Source organism: Pieris brassicae, chromosome 12 (genome assembly GCF_905147105.1).
Source record: "Pieris brassicae chromosome 12, ilPieBrab1.1, whole genome shotgun sequence".
NCBI lineage: Eukaryota > Metazoa > Arthropoda > Insecta > Lepidoptera > Pieridae > Pieris > Pieris brassicae.
The window spans coordinates 7,534,890-7,555,496 of NC_059676.1; the positions used below are offsets into that span (position 1 = coordinate 7,534,890).

Genomic DNA, 20,607 nt, shown 5'->3' on the forward strand with positions numbered 1-20,607 from the left:
AATCTTCAAAAATTGCGTGACGTAATACTTGAACGCTCCCAAAGTCAAAGTTGGTCAAATGACCTTAGTTTGTCAAAATCTGAAACATTTCTGAAACAATCTTAAAATTCAGAATGTACGCAATTTCTTCAAAGTATGATTTGATAGCCTTAGTGGTATTTACTTGCAAAACACGATATCTTCCACCATTATTTATCAGCAAGCTATATTTGGCGTACAAAAAAGTAAGAGATTAAATGAATAATTATAATATAATAATCCAGTGGCGATATAACCATACATTGTCTGTTTGGGTATTTATTTCATAGACAAGTAGGTGATCCTATTGTTGCAGAAAAATTGTCAATATTATGCTGGTAATTTACAAGATTATTTGCATACGAGTGTAATATATGTTTGCAATATGCTATTATGCAAGACCTTGATAATGTTAATTGCTTGAAGCGATCCCTTACGATAACATGTCTTAATGTGTTATTTCCTTCAATTAATTGGAACTTTAAAACCTTAATACGCGTATTATGAATGTGAAAGTAATGTTAATGGACAAAAATATCAAAGTTTCTGTAAATACTTATAAATTGGAGGTTGCATCTGTCTGTAGGTATAAACGCAATAATGCGAAGCTACTAATTGATTTCATCATTGGTGTAGTTTAGAGTGAACCCAGTTTCCGCACTTATACGCCCATTTGGTACGTTGTGGAAGTTTCCTGAGCATTCGCTGGCTTCACAGTGCGACCTCACTGCTAGGTAAAGGCGTGTAAAAATTTGAACAAAAATAAATCGAATTATTAACTAGTGGACGGTAGTCGATAAAAGGTGACAAAACAAAAGGTATTCGAGCGTGATTCAGAGAGAATGTTTAGTGAACGCAAAAAAAAATAGGACAATAATTGACTGACGATTTGAACGTGATCATAATTTTAAAAAATGTTACCCTGATATACTCTAGCACCGCAGACTAAGACAAGATAAGTAAATGCAGAATAGTGTTATTGTAAATAATTTGACAATTTTAACAGAATGGGCGAGTCACAAAGATTAAAAAAAAAGCAATTTCTGAAAAGCAAAAACTGACAGTTATATAATCTGACAGGTTTTTAGGGGTACAATAAATAATCTGACGGTTTTCATAATTTTAACAATCGAGAAAGGTCTAAGCTATTTTTGAAGTTATACTTCTTTTTGCGGGTTGGAGAAAAATGATGAGTCACAAAAAACCCTGACGTTAGCTAAAGTCAACATTTTAGTTTTTTCTATGGAGTGTCGTTTTTCTATAAACGTAGAATACATTTTTTGCAAAGATTTTTATCTTGTTACGCCAAAGAAGTATAACTTCTAACGCGTGTATATAATTACGTTGTTTTTAATAATATCACGGGTTACCCAAAGGCACTCCACTATACTAAAGGTTCATATATGGAAGGAGTACATTACATGGTGCAAGCTTTCTCTCCATATGATTTTCTGAGTGAGTTCATTATATTAAATTAAATTCTGGTAATAATTAATAGATAATTGACTTGAAGATTGCGCTAAATAGAATATTGCAATACGTCTGTCCACTTTATCATATTCTCACATTCTTCCGCTTACAAGAGACGAGAACATAATCACGATTATTCCACTTTAATGACACAATATATTTGTCTTATATTGAATTAAAATAAAGCACACAATATGTATGTGATTATATGTCATATATGATTGAATGTTCTTCTACCAAAATTTCCTAAATTTTTACAATAATTCGTCGGAACCCCACGTAATCCTCAAGAACTGGGCACTCACGTCGTGTGTAGTTTGCTAAGCCAGGGTAAAATCATGATAATACCAAAAAAACTACATAACACATCTATGGTTTATATTACGCGTGGTTTAATTAAATGCAGAAGTTTTATTTAAAAAAGCAATCGCGCTCAAGCCACATATTTCTATATAGTTTTAAAAACATTCCAGAGAAATAAAGCAAGTCTTAGAAATAGAAATAGATAACTCTATTTCTAATGTTTATTGTGGTAGTTCATTTTTAATTCCAGTTTTGTATCCAATATATTTTTTAACTTAGATGCCGATTGTAGCGAGCCTTTATAGATTAAGTAATTCACTATTTTAGAAGTTATTTATGACATAGCGAAACAAATATCAAATATATAAACTGTATTGTCTAGAGGGTTTTCAAGTTCTCATAAGGAAAATATTTGAAAACTTAGAAAAACACGCGTTTTCCTAGCGTGGGAGAGACAAATTAAATTAGTGCGATTTAAATTAACAGTTTTTATTTATTAATAGTCATTCGTATTGTGTTGAAGTAACTGGTGTGTCGTTTTGTGTCAATTGATCAAGTATTTGAATGACTGAATTGGAGCGATTTTTGAGGTGAGATGTTTGTAGGTGAGGTGAATTATTGTAGTTTAATGTATCTGAGTTTTTATGTACAAAACGTGATAATAATGAAAAGGGCGAGCATGTTTCGAATGAAACGCAACAGACCCATCGTTCGAATAGTATTTGTAAATTATACTAAACAGCGTTATTGAATTGACGTATATATTTAATTATTTGAAAAGTTTGTGATGAGTACTTAACTATGCAAATATCTGTGTGAATGTGTGTACTTAGTCACAAAGGCAAGATGGCAGACAATTTACGCAGACGTTATGGTTTAATACTTAATATTAAGCATGTTACTGATAGACACGCACTAGCACCAAAGTGTGAATGTAATGAGTGACCAAATAATACCATTTAGTATGTTTTTTAACTATATAACCTTACCAGTGACCAAATGTTGCTATTTAGTATGCTTTTAACAATCTATAAGCTTGCCAGTGACCAAATGTTGCTATTGGGCATGTTTTTAACAATCTATAACATTACCAGTGACCAAATGTTGCTATTGGGCATGTTTTTAACAATCTATAACATTGCCAGTAACCAAATGTTGCTATTGGGCATGTTTTTAACAATCTATAATATTGCCAGTGACCATATGTTGCTATTGGGCATGTTTTTAACAATCTATAACATTGCCAGTTACCAAATGTTGCTATTGGGCATGTTTTTAACAATCTATAACATTGCCAGTGACCAAATGTTGATATTTATTATGTTTTTATCAATATATAAGCTTGCCATTGTCCAATTTGATAATTTATTAATAAATAAGCTTGCCAGTGGCCAAATGTTGATATTTACTATGTTTTTAACCATAAATAAGCTTGCCAGCGAACTCTGTTCCTGTCACGATTTTGTGGCTTATAAATCGTTTATCGTAATTAATATTTCTTTAATAATATACTGCTACATTGGTACATAAAGAAAAAAGTAGAAGATTTATTGTGACTAGCACTTATAACCTAATACAACTAACACGGAGAAACAAACTCCGATTCATCAATTATAAAAACCAAAGAAAAATTGATTATATCCAGACCTAATTCGTTAATCAGTTTGCTAAATATTATACCATTCTTGATATTTTAAACCCCTTGTACGGTTATACATTTATGAACAGTCTCACTGACCACAACTGCAGGACAACCTTCGAGTTATGTAAATAGCCTAATTACGCGTTTATCTCATTGATCAGTGCTTTCAATTAGTCAACAAAGTAGGTTCAGAATGTTTGTTATATGTAATCCATTGTTATAAATTTATAAGAAGGTTTCCATTTCTTACACATACATTTAAGTATGTATTTGAATAACGATCAAAATTTTACTTTTTTAAATTATTGTTCATACATAGAGTTCCTTTCACAGAACACTGCTCTGCCTTTTATTAATTATATCATCGATAAGTGAATGTTTATTTGACATCACTAGTCATTATCATAATTGTTATTGTACAATGTTTAGTGACCTAGCCCCGTTAGTTTTGAGGTTTATGCGTACTTGCAACAATTATTCCATTCCTTTTATCAAAGCATTATTTCATTGTAATCAAAATTAAAAGGCAAAGTATTTTTCCTTGTAATGGGGTGTTTGTATACACTGAACGCAATGTTAAGTTTTTTTCCTCTATCACACTAATAAATGCTTATAAGTCATATTAAAATCACATACAGACTGTAATGAACTACATGATATTATTAGGATTAGACTGGCAAACATTATTTACAAGCATGCTACGTCATCGTTGATTCAACCAATGGCCGCTTTGTATCACGTGACGTATATAAAAGTCAATTGTTTAATTTTGAATTTTTTGATAAATTATTTTACCCCATAACAGTTTTTAAAGCAATGTTTCATACAGGTTCAATGACAAATTTTTTTTCATATTGTCAAATAGCGCTGCTCTTATAGCAGTCACAGAATATATAATATCAAATATCCTCCAATTCCTGCATTTTCTTCAGTCCTAAATCTGCCTCTTACTTGAAAAAAATGGGTTATAAAGTTCCTCAAATCTTTTCTTGAAGTTCCTCCCAGTGTATTTCAAAAAGTTACTTAAAATCTCCGCTTAAAATCGGAATAAAACAATTCCATTCGACTAGATCCCAGTATCGATTCGTAGTGCACGATTTTTTATAAATTTTTAGCTCTCTGTAAGCATGGGTTGCCCGTTAATCTCAGAGAATTATTGCCTTGTTTCGGGAAAATAGAAGTTATAAGACTCACTGTGATCCTTTACTTAACGGTGCTGTAATAATAACCTCTAATTTAGATGCTAGATCCTAGATCCGGGTATAATTAAACATTTATTATTAGCTTATATCATATATATAATGAATGATTGCTATAAACTATTGTATTATGATTAAAATTGCTGTTTTGTTTCTCTGTGTTACTGTTAGCTCTCTTAGCTTAGGTGGCCATTTAATCTAAGAGTATAACCGTGTCTCGGCAACGGAAAATAAGTAGTTATAAGCCTCACTTTGATCCTTTAGTTAACGGTGCTGTAGTCATTTCCATAATCTTTAATTTAGATTCTAGATCCTTATCTAGTTCCAAAAAAGTAATATTACGACATTGAATTTATGATTGCTGTATACTTTGAACACGATGTCTCCCTGCAATACGACTCCAAGTAATGTAACCTTCATAAAAGTATTTTGTTTAGCGTCCTTAATATTTAAAAATAGTATTAATAATCTCGGAAGCGGCAAGTTCAAAGCGGCAATATCTAATTAGTTCATTGCTGTATGAACCGTTCAAGAGTTATCAGTTGAGGAGTGATGTTTCTTAATTATTACAATTAGATCGATCCACGCGGTACTGTCTTTACATCGGAAATTAAATATATAAATTTGTTCGACAGTGCATTATGGATACAGGTGATGTTTAAAAGTGTTTTTTTTTTTATTCATGTAATTCGTGTATGTGCGTGATGTTTTAGTGTTTTTATTTGTTTATTTGTGTAATTCGTGTATGTGCGTGATGTGATAGGTTGCTGTAAAAATATAGGTCTCGTTATAAAACTCGTAGGAGCTTTCGCCTAAAAGGAAGCTTAGCTAATATTTGAAATTGGAATTTTACGGTATTTATATTTTTTGAAAAACAATAGTGATTACTTTCTGTGCTCTCTTGTCATTGATGGTAAGCGATATTTGATGCATACTATGAGGTTTTATATGTTTCTCCGATGTCATACGTATTATGGAAAATGGGGTTTAAAGGGATTGTGTGACGTCAGTAATGACGTGATAGACACGTGCCTTTGATTAGTTGAGTCATTTTTATTTTTGTTTACGCATTAGTGCGTAGTTAGTCAGCTATCAGTAGGCGGCTTCTTACATTAAGTTTTATACTTGCTAGTCTTAGTTAAGATGATGTATCATATGTTTACTTACGTTTAGGTCCCGGTAGAATGCGGTCGTGTTGGTACTACCCGAGGTAGTTTTAGTAGGTGGCTTACGCGGTTCTTTGAGTAGCCATACCTGCCGTGAGACGAGTTTCCCCTGGTTTTTAGTACTGCCCCGTGCGTATCGCATGTTATAAAAAAATACGTTTAGGTGTCAATAATATAGATAAACGTAAATTTATAGATTTTTATTAACTATTATCATTATAACTTTCAATACATTTCAAATAACTTTAATATAATTTTTATTTGTGTTAAGTTAAAGATATAAAGTAAAAGATAAAAAGATATTATCTGAGTATCAATAACAATATATAATATGACATTTGTATTTTTTATGTAACATGGGGCAAACAGATAACGCGTGAAGAGTATTTGATACAGAAGCAGAAGTTTATGTTTGATTATTGATAGTTGACTAAACAAAACTTCTCAATATTATTTATTCATATGACGCGTTACTAATAATCGTTAGTTTCGTAATAATGGTGATAAACCAAAAATTTCCTTGACATTGCGCAATTGTGATTCGTTATCAGTTTGATAAGACAAGGTGCTGATTCGTCTTAATGCGAAATTTGTTTTATCTATTATTATTAATTGCCAGTTTCTGATTGTTTAACGGAATATTCCTTTGAGAGTAATAAATTTAACTTAGTATCTCGTCGAATATATTTGTAGTAAAGAACGACTGGAGCTGAGATTTGAACGATGGACCTCAGGGTTAAGTCTAGCACATTTATGTACTTCGACTTCGACTAGTTTAAAGCGATAACTGTAGTCAAGTTGTTAAATTAATGACAACAAATTACCTATTCTAAGAGGTTAACGAACGCGTAAAAGTTGAAAATAATTTATTCAACCGCGAAGTCTTTGAAAGTGTTCGATCTGAATTTATTTAAACTACTTGCTTTTAGGTATTTATATAACAACGCAAACGACTTCTTATTTGGCAATTTTCGTTTAACTAAACTTCATGCTTGTTAATAATTCTTCTAGCCGTCTCGGCCACGGTGGATATTCTATTGGTCTATGCAGATCTTTGCACAAGTGGTCTGCTAAAATGGTTACACTTTTATATCACCAACCTGCAATGAGCTTAAAAGCACTGCTGCATGTCAGCATCGTTACGTAATTACAACAGCAATGGCGATTTCAATGTTTGTCTGTAGCTTACATTAAAATTCCATACAAAAACTTTGTGTCGCTGTTGGAGTCACATGGTCAGGCTTATGACACGTTATCACAGTGACTCGGATGAGCTCATAAGCACTGCTCCATGTCACCAACGTAATATTATTTTAACAGCAATTGCGATTGTTGAGTCGGCGTATACCACGGTCATATTAAAATTCCATACAAAATCGTATCACTATTGGAAATTAACATGGTTAGGCTGAAGATCATGCATAGCGTGAATTTTATTTCTCTGAAAGAGACGTAGTACAGAACGAACTAGAACTGTATTGCGAAGGTTTTAAACAAAAGTAAAACGGCGTAAAAGGCATTCATTATTATTTACTTGTCAAAGGCCAATTTTAAGAAAAATAAAAGATACATTAAAATCGCTGCACTGACCTGACTGCAGTGACCCAAATTGTTTTTGCTGGAGGTCACAAAAGTAGGTTTTATTAGGTATTATCTTTTGTTTGTTAAATGCGTGTGATCTTTTGTTTTAAGATAATCTGACGTAATTTAAGATAAAAATTACTCATGTCAAACTTAATCTGTACAGTTCAATTTTAATGACTTATAAAAGGAGATTTTATAACGGCATTGTTCTTAAGGTTTTCCCGTTCCACCGTCTTTGAAAATCAAGCAGAATGTTTATAATAAATAATTGGGATATGTGATAATAAAATATGAATGAAACGAATAAGATTTTCATAAAATTTTATTAAAATATGGCCGTTTGAATTGGTGCCAAACGGGGGCTTATCACTTGATTATTATCTTTAGTGTGATACAAGATCAGTGATTTTCAATTGACTCATAAGATTTTCTTTAGTTCTGACAAAATCTTTTAGATATTTTAAATTTACGTATTACTTTATTTTAACCAAATTTTTATTTAAAAAAAGTTAGTTTAACCGTCATCTGAGACCTACAGAAAGAATATTGTATATAATAAATATATAGTTAAAGAGTACATGTTTAATAGTCGTATTTCCTGTGAAGAACAATGATGTACCTGACTTAGTTATTAAACACAATTACGTTGATGGAAAAGCCGTTAATTGCTTTATAATATTGTTATAAAAACCTAAATACCTAAAACTTACTTCTAGACAAGAGCATACCTACAAGGCCGGCTATCCATAATCCATAGGCGGTAAACAGTTAAGCCAGCTCGTCGCCTCCTGTTACATAAAATTTAACTAATAATATTTTACTGATAATAGTCCATTCCAATAAGTTTACGCACAAGTTTTCAGATTAACTGAATTCTAACATTATAATATACATTAAGAAATTTAAATTCTTTAAATCTTTATAGTTTTTTTTTCATTGTATTTTTTTACTTGTTACAGCTAAATCGCCTAATGTCAGAGATTTACGAGACGGTGACGGCTGCCTGCAATATGGACGAACACAAACCCGGCAGCTTCCCAACTGAACTGTCAGATAATACTAGCGAAGGTTTGTGATTGAACCCTTGAGATACCTTTTCATCCTGATACCAATACACCCCATTTTATAATACCAAAATATTCACTGAAAATAATTTAAAAAAACTTTAGCTTGGTCAGCTAGTAATTATATATTTTAACTTAATATATGTATATGTGTATATATGTATAACCAAACGTAATGATCCAGAGGTTTTGTTACATCATAATTTTAGACGTTTGGATAATATGTATAGCAAGAAAGTCAATTCTCTAAACAGAAAGGTGTCTTAAACATAACCAACGTTGACCAGGGGCTGGTCATGCTAGACAATAGGAGATTTTTTGTTTTGTTAACTAACATAGCAACTAATGACGAGTCGTTACTAACTCTAACTAAAACAACATATAGATACAATTTTAAATTTTAATAACTTATTATTATTATAAGTCTTATACATAAAAATCTTTGGTAGAAGGAAAAATATTCTCTTGAAACTTTCAGAATCTGTCAAACTAACCCGCAGCCTAACAGAGAAGCGTAAAAACTACGTGCGTCGTGTCTCCTCTCGCGTGGCCTACATCGACCAAAATGTCAAGACCCGTTTTCGACACCAGACATCTGTTTGCTCGTACAAATCAGATTTAGACACGTACTCCACTTTCCGCTCGTGGAAGAGTTTTAGAACATCACAAAATAATTTAGCCAAAATGACGGTAGACACAGATGTGCCAGATGCAGGCGATAACTTGAGTATAGATGAGAAAACTGGCTGCGTCGACTTGGCTCTGCCCTTCGAGGCAAGGGAGAGAGGACTATTCAATGTTTGCCTGCTTGTTGGGTTGAATTATATGACCGGGCAGGCGTATGTGAAAAGTGTGTTTCCTAGTCAGGTAAGAGATGTTCATCATATCCGTCAAATTCAGGATAATAATTTGTTCTATGCTAATTCTTAATTATGTAAAATGCCATCTATGCGGCGACCTACGAACTATGCAAGTGCTTTCAACAGTACGACGCACTATCTAAGTAACATGTTATAGGTAGTGTTTTGTTTCGTTTCTGCAAAACTTGAAAAAAACACTAATTATATTTTTTTTAAAGTTGTTAAAAATGAACTTTGCAGGTCCAAGTCCCTCCGCATATAGAGAACCTAATTTTCCCAGAAACACTGAGTGGCTCTTTGGGAGAGTGGTCGGCAGAGAGAGACGCCCAATGTTATTCGCTGGTGCTCACCGATGAGAAGGGAGAACGGGCTTATGGGTGAGATATTCTTTACTTTAAAATGGGCGTTTTTAAATCTGGCAGTGGAAGTTTCTTTTGTAAACAAAGAACTGAAACAGAAATTACCTTCTAAATTTTGAAAAATATTCTATGAATAAATTGCATTTTTATAAAAAAAAACAACGTGATATCCCAATCCAATTCCAAACTTTGCCTTTATAAAAACTTCTATAAATATATTAAATTACAGTTATTGCCGCCGAGTGTTACCAGAGGGCGCCACAACATGTCTTCCCTTAGGTTACTGTCTCATTGGGAAATATAGAGCCCCTGGTTTCTATTATAAGGTACGTGATAAATTCGTACGTCAAACAATTGGAGTATCAGATGCGGAACGAAGAAACGATCAAATAGTTACTTCATTGCGTCTTTTTCCTTCTGTGTAACATCAACAAGCTCGTGCAAAACACAAACGCCACTAAACAAAGCAAAAAAGAAACCAATCTTTAGAGTATTGGTTGTAAAATACTCTAGTTTATTTCCAAAAAAGTGATTATTTGGGTGCCTTTTATTGCAAAAATTAGTAGAAAAATTAAATAATAAGGAAGCCATAGAGTTTTATCGCTTTTGAACAATGTGCAGGGTACTTTTTATGGAAAAATAAAAATAAAGGAGCCTTTATATATTATTAATTATTCCAGATTCTTCAAGAAATCGAATCGCATCATGGCAACCCAGAGATTGAGCTAAACCAGGTACTACAACAATTGTTCGAAACCGATTTTCCACATCCTGGCGAACAGATAACTATAACATACAATAGGACGGAAAAGGGGACCGTAAAGAATACTCAAAATATTTTCAAAAATAGGACCTTACCAAGAAAGGGCGAGGTCTCAATAAATATAAGCGTTAAAACTGAGTCGGTGTCCGATGATACGAGTGCAGCGGAATTTATTGAGAAGGAGAAAGAGAAAGAGATTGTAGTAGATAAGGAGAGTTTGGAGAAACATGAGTTGCCTGAGTTTTATGACTTGGAGAATAATAACAGTCCGAAAAGAGTTATGATTTGCCTTGAGAGTCCAAGGTAAGTTAATTCATTAACAAATTATAAGCTTTTAAACAATTAAAACTAATAACAAAATCGATCGAACTATATTTACCTATATATGTTATATTTATGTATTTATACTATATACCTATACTTAGGTGGTAAATGTAAATTTAGAATCAATTTAACATCTTTTCTGTTGACGTTTATAACTGTAACTTGTATACGTATATGAACTTTGACTTTAGTAAGACAGTTTGCATTATATATGATGTGGTATATTTGAATAAATAAATAAAGACAGTACTCAGACGCCTAAACAATAACAAGTTTCTGTTTCAACTGTTATAAATATTTTCGTAGAATTGTTTATTATGGACCGACTCCAAAAGGAGCGTTCAAGTATTACTTTTACGAATTGGGGGGTCCTCTTGTAAAACGTTACGATGCGGGGCGGGGATTGAATTAGGCGTTATTGTTAATATTATTTTCCACTTTATAGTACTTTACACCACATAATGGTAAGTAAAGAGTCACTGGGGATGGTCACGAAATGTTTTACTATTAGATACAGAAACGTTACGGCGCGTTTCATTAGGTTCAAGAATCTCCAAAAATTGCGTGACATAATACTTGAACGCTCCTTAAACGCTAACAATATGTTTATTGATATTATAAAGAGACCTCACGTATTAAACCTTATATAATTTATCCGTATCACCCCAACGTCCATAGTTCCACAACTGAGCGTTTTTTTAAGGCAGTTTAGTTCACGCACCAGTGGGACCAGCTTCCTACTAAAGTATTTCTAAACCAATTCGACTTAGGGACCCTAAGAAGAGAGCGTACCAATTCTTGAAAGTCTGGCAACGCACTTGCGAGCCTTCTGGCAATGTGAGTGTACATGGGACATGTTTGTCTCCTATTACATAAATGTCGTGTATTGAATGATTCGCCAGTCAGATTAAAACTGTTACTATTATCTTAATAGTAACAGTTTATTTACAAGTCTCATCTCGTTTTGTTTTGTAAACATTAAAAACGCGAAGGTAGACACAAAACAATATACTACAATTACCACAGTATGACGATGTCCTATTTGGCTGTTTTTTTAATATAGTAGGCTCATCTAATGTTATGCGATACCCGCCGCCTATAGACACATGGCAGAGGGCTCACAAGTGCGTTACCGGCTTTTTAAGAATTGGTTAACGTATGAAACGTGAATATAGGTCTTTGATGCCTTGCCTACTTTAAAAAAAATTACACGTTGAAATCCAAAACTTGTTTTTTTTTAATTATAATTAGTGTTGATATCTTTTATTTTTACTAACTAAACTAGCGTCAACCAAGCTTATCAATAATTTTGACTCACATTCAAAGGAAATTTTCAATAACCATGTAGCTCTGAATGTTTTAGAACGCGAACAATAAAGCGACCTATAGAACCGCGCGCTGATGAAGACAACATGTCATTGTTAGTTGACCAGCTGGGACCAGGGCTCCTTATCAAGGTGTTTGGTACATTATTGCTGGAAAGGAAAGTCATTATTGTCAGTGATCACCTTGGGTAAATATATATTTTTCTATAAAAAAATTAAACTGAAAAAGTGATCTTAAACACCTTCAAATATTTGAACACTCCAGAGTTCCTATTTAGCAGTCAAATTTGCTGACATACATTTGTCTCTGTTGACGTGACGACGTCTAATAAATCGAGGCCGCTGCATGCTCGAAAAAGCATGACTTATTGTCCGGTTACGCTCATTGTACGCTTGCGCCGCTTCTATCTCTTTCTGTCTCGAAGACTTAAGTATACAATCATTTCATCAACGTTTTGTTATGACGTTGTCACGTTAAACTATCGTTCGTAAACTGAATTTACAGAAAAGCATTTTTTATTTCTGTAAGTAAGAGTCTTGCTCGTAATTATTATTTAGGTAGCTAACAGAATATATGTTTAGAATAAAAAATTCCAGTCTATGTCTAACTATAAACTGGATATTAGAATGGGAGGAAATCTATTGCTGCACAGGGTCTGTGGACGAAGGATAGTGTACTGACCCCACCGTATCGTGGCCAGTCTAAATACAGTCTGGCCCTTAGGCCCCAGTATCTAAGATACTGGGGTATCTAAGACCGGCATATTCTATATATCATGTAGATGTCGCTGCAGGTTCAAACTCACGACATCTTGGTCTATAATAACAGGCTTAAACACTAGCTAGGAGTTAACTGTTGTTATTATTGGACAAGAGATAAAAAAATCAATGTATCAAATATATGCGTAGAATTTTATTCACCAAAAATATTTTTTCCAGCATCGTCTCCTCGTGCATGGAGGCCCTACAGAGCGCTCTTTACCCTTTCGTGTGGCAGCAGCCTTTAATATCCACTATACCAGCTGAAATCCATCGAGACGTTTTGGAGGCACCTTTGCCCATACTTGCTGGGATGATGAAAACGCACGACTTTGATACAAATGTTCTGTTTGAGGAGGTAATCATTTATTACTTATTACTTTCTAATACCTGCTTAATTGGGCTCATTCGTCATACTTTAGTTATTTAAAAGTATCGAAACGCTCCTTTAATGAGACAAGATCCCAGTAATGGATTCTACTATCTACTTTTTTAAATTAAAAGTAAATAAAATATATATAACTAGCAACTATATGTTAATAATACGCAATTTTAAGCGAAATGTAAAAAAAATTAAAAAAAAAGGTTAACATTTCACTTCTTAACAGGTATATTCTAGTCAATTATTTTCTCGCTTCGCTTTTTATTTGCAATTTACGCGAATCCATTGCCTCAACATTCATTTAAAATTAATTGAAATAAAAAAAACAGTGTTCGCTTAATAGCTTGAGACTTTCAACCGTAATGGTGCATCAACAGACTGTTCTGTGTGTATACGCTTGTGCGTCGAAGGAAGACATCGTGAGCTAAAAAAAAAATGTTAATGTTAGCCAAGATTTGATCTGGCCAAGACCTAGACGTGGTAGCCCTGCTGTGTTTTTATAAAATAATTTTATACGACATAGTTTGTACACTATTAAAATTTTGTGAATCTGAATTTTAGTATAGAAATAGAAGACATTGGAAAATTGTTCCAATTCTTAATCCTTTGAAAATTTACAATTTTGTGTTTCTAACGGTGTTATTAATAATGTTTAGTCGTAGTTTTAGTTATATCTTTTAAACCGGCACCCAAAGTTATCTTAATAAAAAATTTAGATTTAAAGAATTCTGAATTTTTCCAGGGCATGTTAATAGACTTAACCAACCCAAACAAAGTAGTATTTTATCAAGGAGACGAATCTACTATTCTACCGACACATTGCTATAAAACTCTCAAAACATCACTAAACATGGAGACAAACAAACAAAAAGAGAGACAGGATACGAAAACGAGAAATGTCATGATATCTGAGGCGTTTTTACGGTTTTTCGTTGATATTTTGGGAGAATTTTCCAAGTTTTTCACTGAAAGAGAACTTAAGGAAGACGAGTTGGGAAAGGATGGTGTTGTTTTTGATGTAAGTATAACTTAGGTTTAAGGCTTGAATCAGTAACCGTACTCTGTAACTTACAGCGATAGAGATACTGTACTCATGTCCCACTTTGGAAGTTACAGAGTATGGGGCCTTTTCTGCCTTGGTTTTTGCAAATCCTAAATTCAATTTAAAAAAAATCATTGAACTATTAGCATATAACTTAGTTAGATTGTATGTATTTTTAAAAGTTTTTAAACTCTAACATAACATAATTTCCCGGACCTATCATATCACTACACTCTTATGTGGTTGTTCAGAATATCTCCAGTCTCATACAAACCCCCTTATTTATGTGTCATCTCTTCCCTTTTATCACAACGTTCACACTATTTGACATAAAGAGACAAATGTTAAGTTTCAAATGCAAATTAACTGATTATTTCTTTACGAATGAATGTTATATGTAAATTTGAAGTTATCAAACATTAAATATTATATTTAATAAGAGAAATTCAGTGTATTTTAGCATTTTAATAACTTTTTACAGAAAGAAGCGTTTATCAAACAAGCGTCGTCGAAACAGAACCAATTCTTCTTAGAGTGGTTTACTGAAACCGCCATGTTCACACATTTCATTCAGAATATGGCAGTGTTCCATAAAAAACCAACGGGTAACGACTCGTTATTGGTTGATACACCTCTACCTAACTTTTACGAACTTTTTAACGAGCGAGTGAAAAGTAGGAACCGTGCTAGTACGAAAATAAGCGAGAAAAACTATAAAAGTGCAGTGAACAAAAAAGTTAAACTCTTAAAGACAAAGTTGAGAGATTTAGTTGCGTAATAAAACTGTATCTTAGCCTCTGCGGTTAAAGTGCGGGTTTTAACCGCCTCTGTACCCTGAGTACTTGTTTTTGCCGCGAGTGACTTTGTGACTTGTGACTGAAGATAAGATCGATTCAAGTCCATTTTAAAAATGGCTGGAAATTTCGTAATTAGGAACATACAGTATGTTCATAATGGTCAAGCGTGGAGAAATCGTGGTTAGTTCGAAACGGAATACAAGAATCCACGTGGAATTGATATTCTGAAGCGTAATTTGTGTATTTGGTTGTATACTAAATATATTTATGTGTGAGATTTTAAAGCCATCACAATTTTTCAATACATTAGTTTTAAATCCATATTGTAATTGCAAACCATAGATCTTTACGTAATTTATTTAATAACACGTTAAAACAATTAAAAAAAGCTTTTATTGGCCATTCTTTAATATTATGTCTTTAACCACATAAAAGTTGAAAAAAATGTCGAAGGATTTTTTTTGTTGAATTATCATAAATACTTGTTTTTTTTTATTCTTAAACGTATTACAGCTTCAAATGTTCTGATAACTCACGTGTATTACTAGTGTTGAACGTGTAATTATTACTGGGTTTGGATTTGAAAAACGTTAACTTTGTTTAAATATTAACAAAAAAAAAATTCAACAAATACCAGTAAAAACCAAGTGTTGTAAAGCAATGGTATTTTTGGCCTAAATAATTCAATATTAACAAAATAAATTAGTCCAGATACAGAAATTTGAGGTGAATGCCAAGGGTAGTAGCGCCATGGTTTTTTGGGGCAAAGATGGATCACGCCTCAAAATGATTAATTAAACAGTCTCGGAACTGTGTACTACATCCGTGAGTGCTTCAATTATAAGCTTTTGAACAAAATATAACTGTTTACGACAACTTAACATTAAACATGTAGTAGTATCAACCCGGAGTTTATTATTTTAATAAGTTTCGAGTACGGGAGCGTTCAAGTATTACGTCACGCAAGTTTTGGAGATTCTTGACCCCCCTCAACCCGTGAAACGCGCCGTAACGTTTCTGTATCCAATAGTAAAACGTTTCGTGACCGACCCCAGTGACTCTTTATACCTAAAACTTATCATTATGTGGTGTAAAGTACTGGAAAGTGGAAAATGATATTAACAATAACGCGTAATTCAATCCTCGCCCGTCGTAACGTTTTACAAGAGGACCCCCCCCCCCTAAAATTCGTAATCGTAATCGTACGTAATACTTGAACGCTCCCTAAGACGTATTATTAGTGAGAGAATCACTATATTCGTTAAAGATGTTGTGTTTGGATTTCATGTTATGACTTAGCTGATTAATGAGACGAATGTCTTTCCATATTTTTATTATGTAAATAGTGTAAATAGTATCCTCGTAAATCCATTGTATTCCCACCTTCGAATTGTACAGTGAAAATAAATCCCTAAACCGATTTTGTGTATATTTAATTCATAAATTTTAACAACGAATTCTATTTTATAAGAATGTTTGCGACTATTACAGAAACAAGTTACAAACGTTTAGTTTCATTGTGAACCGATCCAATGAAAATGTGTATTTAGTTGAACTAGGGCAGCCGTTGGCCAATGAAAATTAAGCGAGATATACTATCGTTTTGTCATCTGTTTAACGTTTTTTTATTTCGACATTTAAAACATGTTTATCAATTATTTATAAACGTTTAAATCTAAATTGTTTTGTTACGTTTTAAGTGGTAGAAAAAACAACATTTTTTATTATTATCTTATAGTGTGTACATACACATATAGTACACAAAGTACTAACAAGTGGTAATATTCGTGGCAAAGCTGGCAGTAAAGGCGATATTTTGATATTTAATTTTAGTGTATAAATATGTTATTTTTGTTTTACATTCCTCTATACCCCAGTGATATTTTTTGAAAGATCTGTAACTTTTTAGTTCTGCTATTATTATGTATTATTTTGCTTTTCAACCACCTGAAATTTGACATTTCCTAAGTTTTATGTCCGAGTTCAAGTCATTCACACTTAAGAGATCCTTAGTTCTTCCATTCGTTATATTCAGACTCCATTTTAGCAACTCTTAAATGTGATTGACTTGTGTATCGGACAATATGCATATTAATAATTCAATAAGTTGAAATGTGACACAAATGTTGGTGCCTTTAATTGATAAGTTTTATTCCACGTCTAAATGTGCATATAAAAATATATTTTCTTGTATTTTAATGTTTTATGAGACTGTATTTTTATTAAGAATTAAATTTATTAACCTTTTATGTGTTTTATCATGTCCCTTAAAATGCATTTTGTTTGATTTTTTTGTGTGTCATATAATATTCCTGAACACGATTACATAGTATTTTTTCCCTAAGGGCTTATGTAACGTTTAAAATCGTTAAATAGTTTTGGTAAAATCAATTTCGCGATGGAAGCCAACTATTAATCAACCGAGTTGATTAATGACTTCTCGTAATCGCCGTTAAATGGTTCATAACAGGGCTGTCAAGAAGCGATTTCGTAAAATTAATCTTTTTGAAAAGCGTCGTTATTGGAAAGTGGCGGTCCTATTTTCAGTTTTAGACATTAACAGTAACATTAAAATGGGTTTTTGCTTGAGAATAACAATGATCTACCGTATTCCCGATTTGAATCGTCAAAGACCAGTCACTTTTCCAGGCTTGATCCCTTGGCGTTGCGTAGAGATGTGGGGGTATCTCTGCATTCACTTTAGAGAGTTCAGAGGAGTGGTTCTTAATAATACCTACAGCTGAGTTTCATCATCGGACCTTAATGCAGAATACGAAATTCCACCCGTATCACCTCGACGTCCGTCGTTCCACAACTGAGCGTTATTTGGGCAGTTTTTGTGCATCACCACTATGTTGAAGCAGCTGCCCACTAAAATATTTCCGAACCAATTCTACTTAGGGTCCTTCAAGAACACAGCGTAACAAATCTTAAAATCATGTAGGCGGTATCACTTAACATCAGATGAGCCCCCTGCCTGTTGCCCTGTTATATAAAAAAGGGAACTACTTTAATTTGATATGGTTTGTATTACATTTAACAGCATTATGCTGTTGCTCTTGAAACATGTTAAAAATACGAAAAACAAAATTTCCTTGCCTATCAGAGTATAAAATGAAATTGTGTAAAACTCAAATTTCTGGTTCTAGTGGTAACTATAAAATATCACGCATGCCTTATCGACAACCATATCGTCCATGTGTTATAATGTTCCATTTCATAAATTATTTGTAACACATGACGAAATTATAATGGAGAAAGTAACCATCATTAGATCATGTTTATGACATAGTTGTTTCATCTTTGCCACCTTCGTGAACATTTATTTTCAATTTCATTTTGGAAAAATAGTAGACAAGAACAAAATAAATATAAGGATTACAGTTTACATTACCTAATATTAGTCTTTGATTTGATTTATTTGGAAATTTTATGTCTCGTTTTTATGGCTTGGGATACAGAAAAACGTCTAAATTCGCTGGCATTATAAAAGTTAATACGCGGATAAGTTCAATAACTTGATGTTATCTATAAAACAAATTACTTTAAAGCACCGTTAAATTTAATTTCATGCATCATATTTTGGCAGTCATAATGTTATGTAATTTAAAATGTTATTTGTTAACTAGTCTGCCCGGTTTCGATATTAATTTAAGGTCAAATTGAGTTTGTTTTATTTCGTAGTCCATAACAAAGAATGCAAGCCCCACAGGTAGTTAATAGGTTAATTCATTTATCATATATGTGGTAATACCTGAAATTTAAATTAAAAAAATGAAATGTGTTTATTTGTGTGTATATTATGTCATAAGATTTGGGAGCCCTTTTAATACCTGTGGCAGGGTTCCCAGCTTGCCATAACAAACTTAGTTAATATAATATCATTTCTGGTTTATGTATATAGGCTTCGGCATGGTGAACCATAACCAACCATAACCATTGTCAAAATTGAAATATTCGCGTAAATATAGTACATCGTGGAGTGGGGACTTCACTCAGAGTTCTGCTTCTCTTGGTTTTCGTCTTACTATTCAGTTGTATGGATGAGCTTATGATGTAAATATATCCAATATTATTAATTACGCTATTGAAAACACTGTGGACACTTAAATTTTTACCGACTAAAAAAAGGAGTAGGTTATCAACATGACGTGGTTTTTTCTTATCGAATCTCAGCAACGTCTATGTTAAATTTTAGCCGAAATAATTTTCTGATACAACTTTTCCTACAATCTGAGATCTTAATAGCGACCAATTAATTATATATGTAAATCGTATTACTAATTATATCCTCGAATTATATATGTTACAGCCAATTTATTATCTATCTACGGAAACAAGTTTTGTAATACGATAGCAAGAATATATCATTTTGTCATCAAAATTGTTAAAACGTGCAGAAATGAATTAAGATGTACCTACTGTAGTCCAATCCATTGTAATGAATATGTAAAATTTCTTCACCAAAACTCATACTTAAAACTAGATCAATGATGGTCCAAAACAACAACAACAGCATTATAAAATGCTGGCTGCCCTGCGAACTTAGTTTCTCCTTAAGAGCCTTAAACACACAACTCCAAAAAAGTACATAGTTTCGTTCCATGGAAAAAATATATAGTGGTAGTTGAGTAGTTTATGTATTCATTATGAAAGATCTATACACGATTTAATAACTTCGTTCGATGGAAAAAATTCCAAACTTTTTTACACTTTATGACAAAAATGTATATAGCACATGATTTTGAAATTTACACGATATATCTTATCGCAAGCCAAGTAATTCATTTCAGAAAAAAAATTAATAAAATTGCATTAATTTAATGTTTTACATAACTAATTGTTATTATGGGACGGCGCGCCTCAGCGCTCCTGCTCTCTATTGCGTACCGCAATCCACCCCGAGACACTGACACAGCAATTCGTGCCCCAGATAGGGCCTTTATGTGATTTTACTTAGCCTACCTTTTTAGTTCATACCAACATACTTTGCTACCCTAAAGACTATTCGGTTTTCCGAAATGAAAACGATTTAGGTTTTTCTGTATATAAAAAAAATCTTCTCTATATAACCTCGAGATATATATGAAACCCAAACTAAAGCGCAACAAACAAAAAGGTGTGTAAAAGATTCCATCTATCTTGTCCATCCGATGTAGGAATATAAAAGGCAAAATGAAGAATACATCAGTAAGAAAAATAACAGCTAAGGTAGCAGATGTCACAATGAAGTTAAATAAACTTGAGTGGAAATGGGAGCACCTGGTAAGAGGAACAGAAAAGTGGAGCAAGAAAGTATTACGAGCCTACGTTACGGTAGAAAGGTGATTTAGAAGGTGGAAAGACGAGATAAAGTAAATAGAAGACGCTACATGGCAGATAGTGGCACAACGATCTCTAGAAAGAACAAGATAATATAAATGGATTTTAATATAAAGTATCTGAAATAATAAGTAGGCTCTTATTATGATTATTAATTGGGGTTAACTTACGTATAATTTTAAAGTGCGATATAATGTAAATTTTAAATAGGTTCTAAAATAATAATTA

The 20,607-nt window shown here is 32.8% G+C and overlaps 1 protein-coding gene across 4 annotated transcripts in view; it reads left to right on the forward strand.

The window, feature by feature from the left end:
- The window catches only part of LOC123717246 (DENN domain-containing protein 2A-like), a 41,487-nt gene extending 25,412 nt beyond the window's left edge, over positions 1–16,075 (forward strand). For 3 of the 4 annotated variants that reach the window (XM_045673138.1, XM_045673140.1, XM_045673139.1), the window contains 9 exons: positions 8,342–8,450; positions 8,925–9,313; positions 9,547–9,683; positions 9,895–9,991; positions 10,346–10,731; positions 12,116–12,265; positions 13,017–13,194; positions 13,961–14,236; positions 14,742–16,075. In XM_045673138.1, the coding sequence (XP_045529094.1) occupies positions 8,342–8,450; positions 8,925–9,313; positions 9,547–9,683; positions 9,895–9,991; positions 10,346–10,731; positions 12,116–12,265; positions 13,017–13,194; positions 13,961–14,236; positions 14,742–15,038 (2,019 nt within the window). In that variant the 3' untranslated portion in view covers positions 15,039–16,075. Of the gene's footprint in view, positions 1–5,908; positions 5,928–8,341; positions 8,451–8,924; positions 9,314–9,546; positions 9,684–9,894; positions 9,992–10,345; positions 10,732–12,115; positions 12,266–13,016; positions 13,195–13,960; positions 14,237–14,741 lie in introns of those variants that run through there. The other variant, XM_045673141.1, reaches the window with a different exon arrangement.
- Positions 16,076–20,607: the final 4,532 nt, after the last annotated feature.